We start from the raw sequence: 12,189 nt of genomic DNA, 5'->3' as shown, positions 1-12,189 counted from the left end.
GAACTCCTGACCTGAAGTGATCCATCTGCCTTAGCCTCTCAAAGCGCTGGGATTACAGGTGTGAGCCACTGCACCTGAACCCGTCTCTTTATATACCAATACAGAACAATCTCCATGATTACGTTTTAAAAAACACAAGATGAGTCAGGCGTGGTGGCTCATGCCTGTCATCCCAGCACTTTGGGAGGCCGAGGCGGGTGGATTACCAGGTCAGGAGTTTGAGACCAGCCTGACCAACATGATGAAACCCCATCTCTATAAAAAATTTAAAAACCCGAGATGAGAGCAGCTGTGCATTAGGCAGGACCATGCGCGTGTACAGGTGTACTCACAGATGCTCGTGGGGAAGGTACAAAGGAGAGGTAGGCAGGATGGGGGCAGGCCTGCGGTGTACCCACCTTCTGGTCTGCATGTGTAGCACATGCATGTTCTGTCCCAAAATTCTTTGTTAAAAAGAGGTATCGTGAAAATTTCATTATTTAAGATATTCCCATCAGTAAGTGAGGAAAAAAACAAACTAGCCAATAGAAAATTGGGCTATAAAGAGACAATTCTTAAGAGAAATACAAATGACCAACAGATGTATTTAAAAATGTTCAACTGGCTGGGCATGATGGCTTATGTCTGTAATCCTATCACTTTGGGAAGCCAAGGCAGGTGACTGCCTGAGCTCAGGAGTTCGAGAGCAGCCAGGGTAACACGGTGAAACCCTATCTCTACTAAAATACAAAAAATTAGCTGGGCATGGCGGCATGTACCTGTAGTCCCAGCTACTCAGGAGGCTGAGGCAGGAGAATTGCTTGAACCCAGGAGGCAGAGGTTGCAGTGAGCCAAGATGGCACCACTGCACTACAGCCTGGGCAAGAGAGTAAGACGCTGTCTCAAAAAAAAAAAAAAAAAAAAAAGTTCAATTACATTAACAAAGACCAACTAAAATTAGATGCCACAATTCTCCTAAAGTGACAAAAACTTAAAAAGCTGACTGACATCAGGGCTGGTGAGGACCTGAGAAAAAGGGTGCCTTTGTAAATGACTAGTGGGCAAGACAGGGACCTTGGAGGAGGGAATTCATTAGGACCACCTGAACTCCTGTGTACTGGGTTTAATAGCCTTATGAAGATATAATCCACATACCAACAATTCACCCATTACAATGTACAATTCAATGGCTTCTAGTGTATTCAGTTATTCAACCATCACTACAAAATTTCAGGACATTTTTATCACCCATATCTTCCCATCCCCCGAGACCCAGGAAACCACTAATCTATTTTCTGTCTATTTGCTTCTTCTGGACATTTCATAAGAATGAAATTATACAGTGGCCTTTTGTGTCTGGCTTCTTTCACTGAGCCTCATTTTTTAAGACAGGATCTTTCTTTCTCTTTCTTTTTAAGACAGGATCTCACTCTGTGACCCAGGCTGGAGTGCAGTGGTACAATCCTAACTCAGTGAAACCTCTAACTCCAGGGCTCAAGCGATCCTGTGGCCTCAGCCTCCCAAAGTCCTGGGATTACAGGTGTGAGCAACTGCACCTGGCCAAGCCTAATGCTTCAAGGTTCATCCATGGCATAGCACGTGTCAGTATTTCACTACTTTGTGTGGCAGAATAATATCCTGTTATATAGATACATATTTTATCAATTCCTCAGTAGATGGACATTTGGGTTGTTTCTACTTTTTAGCAATTATGAATAATACTGCTATGAACATTCATGTACAAGGTTCTGTGCGAACAGGCTTGTACCTGTAATCCCTGCACTCTGGGAGGTTGAGGTGGAAGGATCACTTGAGCTCAGGAATTCAAGATTAGCCTGCACAACATACTGAGACTCCCATATCTACAAATAAATAAATAAATAAATAGCTGGGTATAGTGGCATGCACCTGTGGTCCCAGCTTCTTGGGGGCTGAGGTGGGAGGATCACTTGAGCCTGGGAGGTTGAAGCTGCAGTGAGCCATGATCTCACCACTGAATTCCAGCCTAGGTCAAAGGGCAAGACCCTGTCTCAAAAAAATAAATTAATAAAATAGAAATACAATATACAGAAATAACTGCAAGTGTGTTAAAGCTTTGTGTAAAAGGATATTCTCAGAGCACTGTTTATAACTGCAAAATGTTAAAACTAAGTTTTTACTAATAAGCTCATTAAATTACCTGAGGTAGACTGTATATGGAATGCTGTAAAAATGTGTATGAGATGTAAGTTACAGAATATACACAGAATCCCACTTTGTTCAAACACAAAGCAATGTGCGCACACTTGCCTACAGACACACCTTTCCACAGCAGAGGAGAATCCTAGCGCGGCTTTCTCAAACCAAGTGGGTATCTTAAGGAGGCAGAAAAAGGGAGGAAGAACTCTGCCTTCTTATTCTGTATAATTTTTCCAAGTGACAGGATTATGAGTGCTATTTACTTTTAAAGTATTTTTCTATACTTTTCAAATAGTATTTTCAAAATAATTATAGGAAGAGGTGTCTATTTTTACTTACCACTGTACCCTTAATGTCCAAGCACTGATCAGCACTGGGAGTCAACAGATATTCAATGAAAATGTGTTGAATAGATTAATGAAGGGCAGTTATTTCCGTGCAAAAGAAAATTCTGTAATTGCTTACACTTCAGTAATATTCCTCATTTGCTGTGACTACATTACAGGCTAATAAACAGGGTAACTTACATGATTCAGAAAATACTGCACGATTATCTCATGGCCAGCCGCAGCTGCTTCCATCAAAGGAGTAAATCCATATATCGGCTCCCTGCAAGATGCGGGCCACAGTCAGATGATTGGCAGAGCCCAGTTCCGACAGGCAAAAACTTACTGCTGAAGATAAACCCAGGTTAGTGCACGAGTCACCAGTCCCTAGGTGTAGAATACTCTCTCTCCCTCTCAAGGATTAACAGGTGAGATGAGAAAGGTAACTAACTATAACACATCACCTCCATTTACTCTTCTGGTGTCTGTCCTGAGGGCTGGTCTTTGTCTTAAAAGACAGAGTCTGCCTATCATCCCTCCTCTTGTCTATTCCCACCTGCGACCTCTGAAATCTCCACCTCAATCATATTTGAAAAGCAGTTCTGACTCTTCACTCCTCACAGAAAGCCAACATCTCCCATCCATTCATCCAAATCCTAGCTTCAAGTCCTCCGCGAAACCATGCATGGGAAACACTGGTTTTCATCCATTCTAAGACACACCATGTTCACATTTTAACATCTCTGAAGTCAGAACATGTCTTTAAATCAACAGGCAAGTTTAATGTTCATTAGTAGCATATTTTTTCTTTCTTAGTGGCGTACAAAATTATAGGGCGTCTTAGGGTGGATCACAGCCAGAGTGGGCACTGCACTGGTCCCCGCGGCATTTGTTCAAAGGTAATTACTATCACGACAAGCTTCAGACAACAATCCCACTTCCAACTTATAAAACTCATGACTGTTTTTAAAGCATCATCTCACCTCATCCATACAAAAAAGAAGAAAGCAGAAGCAATTTCCATGTAAATATCACATTTAAAATGCCATTCACTGTGTTAGGCCCCTGGCATACAATAAAACATGTGATTCTTACAACTCTATGACCCAAGTGGGTTTCAGATAAGGAAATGGAAGCTCAGAGGGCCTGAAGAGATGCAAACAGCGTCACCTCACAGATGTGGGAAAGACCCGCCTGGCAGGACTCTCATTCTATTCCTCATCTTGAGCCTCTCGTGCTGAAGCAGAGCGGCCCTAGACTATCATCAGCTGCTTCTAGAGCCGCTCTCCTTAGAGTCAGACAACAGCTAGGCCACTAAAGACATGGCAATCACCTCACGTTGGCATTGGCTCCACTGTCCAAGAGGAACCTGACCATGTGCTGGTGCCCGGCGCTGGTGCAGTGGAACAGGGCTGTCCAGCCCTGGATGTCTTTCATTTCCAGCTCTGCACCTTGCTTCAAGAGAACACAGAATATGCGTTACGGCCTCATCTCCTCTGTGTGGGGTGGGCGCCCTCCAGGCGGCCATGCTGCAAGAATCAGAAGTGATTACACGAGCACACACGCACACCATGGCCTGCAGTGCTTCGCATCTCTGTCAGGGCGTCCAGGGAGCCCCTCAGGTTTCTGGACCTGAGTTCCCTCGTAGCTCACCTGGAGAAGAAAGTAGGCGATGCTCTCGTTGCCACAGCTGGAGGCCAGCATCAGTGGAGTCTGCCCTTCTGGGGTCGGCACATTCACACTCACCCCCGCCTCCAGCAGCAGGTGCACGATGGTGTCGTGGCCAATGTAGGAGGCATACATCAGCGGGGTCCAGCCACCACCATTCTTCTTATTCAAATCTAACTCTCTCCTAAACAAACGCAAGATACGCTAGACAAGCCCAGCCGCCTCGCATGTGTGGTTTACCAAAGCTGGTGGCGAGGCTAGGCCAGACAGAATGAGCTGACAGGAAACAGAAGTTACCTGCCATCCTGGATGTTGTGGGGGTTGGGGGCAGGTAGGCAGAGAAATGCTGACAGTTGCTCCGACACTGCCTCGTGAGGCCCTGAGCCTTCAGCTCCCTGCTCTGCTTTCACATCCTCCTAGCCCAAGACCAGCTATGCTTTTCTTTCACACCACCAGATAGACAGATGGCACTCAAGCAGGGGATATCAGGCAACATCTGGTAACATTTTTGGTTCTCACAACTGGGCAGGAAAGAGCTGTTGGCGTTTAGCAGGTGGAGGCCAAGGCTATCGTTAAACATCCTACAGTGCCCAGGACAGCCCTCACAGCAAAGAATGATCCACGATGGATTGTCAACACAGCCCAGTTGAAAAACCCCGACCACCACAGGACACGCATCTACCAGCCCAGCGCTGGCTGGACAGGAGCAGATGGGACTCCACTGCCACTGAGTCATCCCTTGTCACCTCACCCTGAAGAAACATTCTTGAGGCTGGGCTCAGTGGCTCACGCCTGTAGTCCCAGCACTTTGGGAGGCGGAGGCGGGCAGATCACCTGAGGTCAGGAGTTCGAGACCAGCCTGGCCAAAATGGAGAAACCTTGCCTCTACTAAAAATACAAAATTACCTGGGAATGATGGCACATGCCTGTAATACCAGCTACTTGGGAGGCTGAGCCAAGAGAATGACTTGAACCCAGGAGGCAAAGGTTGCAGTGAGCTGAGATTATGCCACTGCACTCAATCCTGAGCAACAAGAGTGAAACGGTTTCAAAAAAAAAAAGAAGGCCGGGCGCGGTGGCTCAAGCCTGTAATCCCAGCACTTTGGGAGGCCGAGGCGGGTGGATCACGAGGTCAAGAGATCGAGACCATCCTGGTCAACATGGTGAAACCCCGTCTCTACTAAAAATACAAAACATCAGCTGGGCATGGTGGCACGTGCCTGTAATCTCAGCTACTCAGGAGGCTGAGGCAGGAGAATTGCCTGAACCCAGGAGGCGGAGGTTGCGGTGAGCCGAGATCGCGCCATTGCACTCCAGCCTGGGTAACAAGAGCGAAACTCCGTCTCAAAAAAAAAAAAAAAAGAAAGAAAGAAGAAATATTCTAGAAAAATCTGTGATCGGGCTGGGCGTGGTGGTGCACGCCTGTAATCCTAGCACTTTGGGAGGCCAAGGTGGGTGGATCACCTGAGGTCAGGAGTTCAAGACCAGCCTGGCCGTCATGGTGAAACCCCATCTTTTAAAAAAAAAAAAAGATAAAAAAAAATTAAAAATTAAAAAATAATAGAAAAATCTGTGATCAAAGAATCCCATCTTTCTCACTGATTCCATTAAAATTCTGAAAATGTATGTTCCTGTGGAAAAAAAAAACTGTGGGGTTCCCAGCTCTGACTTTGGGGTTGGGACAAGGGAGTTACATTTTAAAGTAATACCCATTTGTGGCTGGGCACGGTGGCTCATGCCTGTAATCCCAGCACTTTGGGAGGCCAAGGCAGGTAGATCAAGGGCTCAGGAGATTGAGACCATCCTGGCCAACATGGTGAAACCCTGTCTCTACTAAAAATCCAAAAATTAGCTGGGCGTGGTGGCATGCACCTGTAATCCCAGCTACTCAGGAGGCTGAGGCAGGAGAATTGCTTGAACCTGGGAGGTGGAGGGTGCAGTGAGTCGAGATTGAGCCACTGTATTCCAGCCTGGCAACAGAGCAAGACTGCATTCTCAAAAAAAAAAAAAAAAACCTACTTGCATAGTTACTTGGCATCCTGCACAGTTAACACCCACAGGCCTTTTTTCCCTTCTCCAATTGTTGCCCGCAGTGGGGGTAACAACTGGTGATCAAACCCCAGGATTTGTGCCTCTAGTGGGATTCTCTTATTAGACCACACAAGGCAACTACTTTCCTGACATGCCCCAGTGACTCTAGGATGCATGCCCAGGGAGCCATTCCAGAAGGTCCTGATACCAGGGTGCAGGGGCAGCTCCTGGCCAGTGGAGCCATGTGGAGATGCTTCTGCAGCAGGGCTGGAACACACCCAGCTCGTCCTAACACTGTCTTCCTTTACACAGCAGCACAGCATCTCTCTGGGGCTCTCTCACTACTCCCCATTCAGCCCTACCCCCTCTTCTGATGCCCCCAGCTCCCCTCATGCCCCATCCTGTGCTTACTGTCGGCGAGCCTCTGCTTCAGGTACTGTCGAAATCCCATTAGAACACAAACACCTCCCCCTGCTCTTCTGTGGAGCTGTTCTGGACTCCGCATCTTAACAGGACACCCGAAGACTTAAGAGCCCGAGAATTCCAAATGTGGCCCTGTGAGGGGTCACACTGACTACATATCCAGCTGCGTGTGCCTAGAGCCTCCTGTGGAGGGGCCACTACAGACCACCCTGTATCAAGGTGCCCCAGCGCTCCATGGGCTGGGTATGTCTAAGTGAGGGCCACAACTTGGGTACCGGAGACCTGGGGCTGTAGCAATGCTTTGCTTTGGCTCACCAGGAACTGGAAGAGGCAGGTGGAGATAGGGAGAGAGGTTGTTGCACCACAGTATCAAATGAGAACCGACAGAAAGAGGAAGCACAGTATGTGTAGAACATAAGGGGGTGGAGGGCAGGAGACCCTTTTCCAAAAACAAGATGATCACATCCTACTACAGGCAAGATGCAACTGTGGGCCCTCCCAGGGGCTTTTTGTCTCTAATTATTATGTACAGATTAGTAAACGGCAGGTAGGCAGTGAGGTCAGGAGGCCATTCCCCCGAAGTGCTAAAAGTTCGGCCTCTCTCCTCCTTCATGGCAGAAGCTAGAGGGGAACAGTGATGGAATGAACAGTCCAGGAAAAGAAGGCCAGGGAGGCATCACTTTCTTTTTTCTTTTTTTGAGATGGAGTCTCACTCTCTTGCCCAGGCTGAAGTGCAGTGGCACAATCTTGGCTCACTGCAACTTCTGCCTCCCTGGTTCAAGTGATGCTCCTGCCTCAGCCTCACGAGTAGCTGATTACGGGTGCCTGCCACCACACCCAGCTAATTTTTGTATTTTTTTTTTTTTTTCGAGACGGAGTTCCACTCGTTACCCAGGCTGGAGTGCAATGGCGCGATCTCAGCTCACAGCAACCTCCGCCTCCTGGGTTCAAGCGATTCTCCTGCCTCAGCCTCCTGAGTAGCTGGGATTACAGGTACGCGCCACTGTGCCCAGCTAATTTTCTGTATTTTTAGTAGAGACAGGGTTTCACCATGTTGACCAGGATGGTCTCGATCTCTTGACCTCGTGATCCATCCGCCTCGGCCTCCCAAAGTGCTGGGATTACAGGCTTGAGCCACCGTGCCCGGCCCTAATTTTTGTATTTTTAGTAGCAATGGGGTTTCACTATGTTGTCCAGGCTGGTCTCAAACTCCTAACCTCAAGTGACCCACCCACCTTGGCGTCCCAAAGTGTTGGGATTACAGGCATGAGCCACAGAGCCCGGCCATCACTTTCCATCTTTTATCTTTATTTTGCTTGTTTGAGCATTTCTGCAACCAGTGAATAAAATTACTCTGGCTAAAGAATGACTATCTACAAGCTTCTGATACAAGTTTATACCCTCGTTTTCCTCCTAGGAATAAAAACTGCCTCTTTGTCAGTCCCCAGCATAATTACTGACAGCTGCCTGAGATAACCAGCTTAACCTACTCCACAAGCGTTAAACATCCACAAATGTGTGCAAAGCTCCATCACACGAGATTCGAAGCCATCACTGGGCTACTCAAAATGTGAGAGAGAAGTTCCCCTAGATCTCTTACCGCTGCACGCAATCCTTAACCACTTCATACTGGCCAATGGAGGCAGCTGTGTGAAGATCCAGGGGGACGTCCAGCTCCTCCTGGCTAACCTGCGCCCCTAGCCCATGCCACATGGACAAGCTGCGGTTCAGGAGTTCAGGCTCGCTGGCTTCATCACTGAGCTCGGACATCACTGTGGAGGAAGGCCAAGGGTTAGATCTTTCCTGGCTGGCTGTTCCACGGCATGCAACAGGCTGGTCCTGCCCCTGCTATGCCACTACCCTAGCAGACTGATAACCCAACGCAGTCAATCCTGGGAGTAACTTAGTCAAGTTTCTTTGCTTAAACAGTGTATGGTTTAGGTAGTCCCATCAATGCTAAATCTGGTGAGCTTGTTACCACACAAAAGAAAAGAGGGGTACATATGGTGAGGCATTAACTGTAGAGTACGTTCTCCTCCTTCCATCCGCAGGCACCAGGTAAAAGAGAATTTTCCATCAACTCTAGGAAGCTGACAACCTCTTAGATAGGCAGTAAAGAAATACTAATTGGGTTATTTAACCAAATCAGCTCCTTGATGTGGTGGGGAAGAACCCTGAATTTGGAGGTAGATCAAAATTCAGCTCGAGCCAGGTGCAGTGGCTCATGCCTATAAACCGAGCACTTTGGAAGGCCAAGGCGGGCGGATCACCTGACATCAGGAGTACAAGACCAGCCTGGCCAACATTATGAAACCCCGCCTCTCCTAAAAATACAAAAATTAGCTGGGTGTGGTGGCACACGCCTGTATTCCCAGCTACTAGGGAGGCTGAGGCAGAAGAATCACTAGAACAAGGGAGGCGGAGGTTGCAGTGAGCGGAGATTGCACCATTGCACTTCAGCCTGGGCAACAGAGCAAGACTTCATCTAAAAAAAAAAAAAAAACAGCTCTGCTCCTTAGCACTCCAATCCCTAGTGCCTCACTGTCTAACGAGGTCATGATATCTAAAAAAGCTGCTATTACAACACACGGAAAAATGGATAAACTGTGGCACATCCGTATAATGGATGCTACTCAGCATTAAGCACAAGGATCCAACAGTTGACAAGCAACACATGAACAGATTTCACACTTTACGCTAAATGAAAGCCTGCTTACCACATAATTTCACTTAGGTGACATTCTGGAAAAGGCAAAATTAAAGGGTTGAGGGTTGGGGCAAAGAGAGAATTTGGGGGATCACAGACCTCTTCTGCATGGTTGTAACGGTGGATCTGTGACTATATGCCTTTATGAAAACCCACAGAACTGAACACCAAAATAAATTTTACTGTAGGTAAATTTTACTTATTTTTTTGAGACAATCTCGCTCTGTTGCCAAGGATGGAGTGCAATAATGTGATTTCAGCTCATTGCAACCTCTGCCTCCTGGGTTCAAGTGCTTCTTGCGCCTCAGACACCTGAATAGCTGGGATTACAGGTGTACACGATCATGCCAGGCTAATTTTTGTATTTTTAGTAGAAACAGGGTTTCACCATGTTGGCCAGGCTGGTCTTGAACTCCTGACCTCAAGTGATCAGCGTGCCTCAGCATCTCAAAGCGCTGAAATTACAGGCATAAGCCACCTCATCTGACCTGTAAATTTTAAATATCAATTAATTTTTCTAGGCCGGGCGTGGTAGCTTACACCTGTAATCCCAGCACTTTGGGAGGCCGAGGCGGGCGGATCACGAGATCAGGAGATCGAGATCATCCTGGCTAACACGATGAAACCCCGTCTCTACGAAAAAATACAAAACAAATTACCTGGGCGTGCTGGCACACGCCTGTAGTCCCAGCCACTCGGGAGGCTTAAGCAGGAGAATCGTTTGAACCTGGGAAGCGGAGGTTGCAGTGAGCCGAGATCGCACCACTTCACTCCAGCCTCGGAGACAGAGCGAGACTCCGCCTCAAAAAAAAAAAAAAAAAAAAAGTAACTGAAAAAGTATAGAGATTGTTTGCAACACAAAGGATAAATGCTTGAAGGGTGGAGACCCCATTTTACATAATGTGATTCCTACCAACCACAGGCCTATAACAAAACTTCTCACACCATGAAGGTATACACCTACTACGGACCCACAAAAATTCTAAATAAAAAATCGTAACAAATGTGACGCTGGGGGTTAGGTGTCACGCCCACAGAGGAGGTCTGTGAAAGCCCCTGGGCACCCTGTCTCGCCCGGTGGAACCGCAGCGGGCACCGGCGCATCCCAAAGCTCACTGACTGGCCCTGGGTCGGCTCCCTGGCCGACAGCCCCAGAACTCACAGCTGTGACGCTTCCCGACGCCCCCCGGCCGCATACCCACAGGAGCCTTACGGGGCACTGGGCACTATCGTCCCCATTCCACAGCAACATAAAGAAAATGTGGGGCTCGATGCTCCAGTCACGCGGCGCGGGGCTCGGTTCTCCAGTCACGCGGCGAGCAAGTGCAGCTCTGGACGCTGGAGCGCCGGGCCTACGCGGGCTGCAGGTGCTGGCAAGCGGTGGAGCCGGGCCGCCGCGGAACCTACCTGTGCTGGGCCTCAGGCCTCGCGCCGCCCTCGGGCCACAGCCGCCAGACCCGCGAGCCGCTTGCCGCCAAGCTCCCTGGCTGGGCCGCCACCCCCGTAGCCCGCCCCGGAAGTAGTTGCGGGAGGGCGCGGAGCACGTCAGGAAGCTCGCTGGTCCACGCCGGGGCAGCTCGCGGGCCCAGTGGAATGAGCACGTTCCGCATCCGGACCTTCCGGTCTGCTCCCGGCTCGTTATACGATGCCCGCGGCAGCCAATGAGCAAGGTGTGTTTGTCCTGCCCCGCCCCTGCCCTGGCCAAGGAAACCAATCCCGTTGCAGGAGAGGCTGGACGCGCAAAGGCCGGAAAGAGGGGTGGGGGGAACTTGGGGACACTCCAATAATGTAATGCTCTGCTGAGACCAAGACTTCCGATGAACGGAACAGCCGCTGTAATTGCGGCACGACTCGTGGGGCGGAGGCGACCGGAGTGACGCGCTGAAGGCTGTTTACGGCCGTGCCAGGACCTCGCAAGGAGTGGAGTGAGAGGCCTGAGGTGAGGGGCCTCGAACCTGCTGCGGCTACAGGGAGTTGAACAAAACATGGGGAAACACGGGCTGGGGGTGGGTGAGACGCGGAGCGATGAACTTTCTACTTCCACAGCTTTAAAATTTAAAATCTCGACCCGGGAGGCCGTTGGCGTCTAGTTGCCATAACAACCGGCAGCCTCGTGGCAGGCGGGCCAGGGCGGGGCTCTGGGGACGGGGCGGGGCTAACAGGCTGAAGCTGAGAAACCAACTCCGAGACGGAGCGGAAAGGCAGCTATTCAGAGGTGATGTTTACTGAATGCGCTGAGCTCCTCAACTTGGCGTTCATGGCCCTGCATTGTCTGGTCCGTTTTCACCGCAGATTCCAGCAACTGACACTTAATTCCCACAAACCTGTTGGACGGTAATGCCGTTCCCTCCCCTCTTGTTGGGTCTGCCTGAAGAGTTTATCGGAGTCTCTGGAGGCTCTCTTCGGCATTTCTGTGGCCCTAAGAAATACTGTGCTCTGAATTGCCGAACAGAGCTCTAGTTACAAAAAACACCCGCTGGGTGTGCACCAGCTGCGTCCCCCAACCTGCTGCTCCCAGTTCAGAGCACCTGCCCTTGTCCCAGAAGCACAGAGGAAGCAAGCGGCCCCCAGTTCACACCTCCTGCCGCTGCCTTGATTGGGGATTGGGGCACTGACTGCAGGGCCAAAGCCAGAGCAGCCTCTTGGGCTTTAGGGTTCTCCTGACACTGGCTCTAGAGGACGCTCATCCCCCAGCTCCCAAGCTCTCCAGCCTCCTGAAAAACAGGAGCGCCTCCTTTTAGACTCTTAAGATACAGCCGGGCACGGTGGCGCGTGCCTGTAGTCCCAGCTACTCGGGGGGCTGAGGCGGGAGGATCGCTTGAACCCAGGAGTTCTGGGCTGTAGTGCGCTATGCCGATCGGGTATCCGCTCTAAGTT

General features: G+C 49.5%; 1 protein-coding gene across 5 annotated transcripts in view; it reads right to left on the bottom strand.

Moving 5' to 3' along the window:
- Positions 1-11,355, bottom strand: part of ANKS3 (ankyrin repeat and sterile alpha motif domain containing 3) — a 40,954-nt gene extending 29,599 nt beyond the window's left edge. Inside the window, exons 1-5 of one of the 5 annotated variants that reach the window (XM_074381639.1) lie at positions 10,720-11,355; positions 8,206-8,377; positions 4,137-4,335; positions 3,817-3,938; positions 2,685-2,766 (exon numbers count right to left, since the gene is read on the bottom strand). In XM_074381639.1, coding sequence (XP_074237740.1) covers positions 2,685-2,766; positions 3,817-3,938; positions 4,137-4,335; positions 8,206-8,377; positions 10,720-11,299 — 1,155 coding nt within the window. In that variant the 5' untranslated portion in view covers positions 11,300-11,355. Of the gene's footprint in view, positions 1-2,684; positions 2,767-3,816; positions 3,939-4,136; positions 4,336-8,205; positions 8,378-10,719 lie in introns of those variants that run through there. The other 4 variants (XM_010339149.3, XM_010339145.3, XM_010339147.3 and 1 more) reach the window with 4 other exon arrangements.
- Positions 11,356-12,189: the final 834 nt, after the last annotated feature.

This window comes from Saimiri boliviensis, chromosome 12, assembly GCF_048565385.1.
Source record: "Saimiri boliviensis isolate mSaiBol1 chromosome 12, mSaiBol1.pri, whole genome shotgun sequence".
Classification (NCBI taxonomy): Eukaryota; Metazoa; Chordata; class Mammalia; order Primates; family Cebidae; genus Saimiri; species Saimiri boliviensis.
Note: the sequence above shows the minus strand (reverse complement) of the source record. Positions and strands in the feature narration are given on the sequence as shown.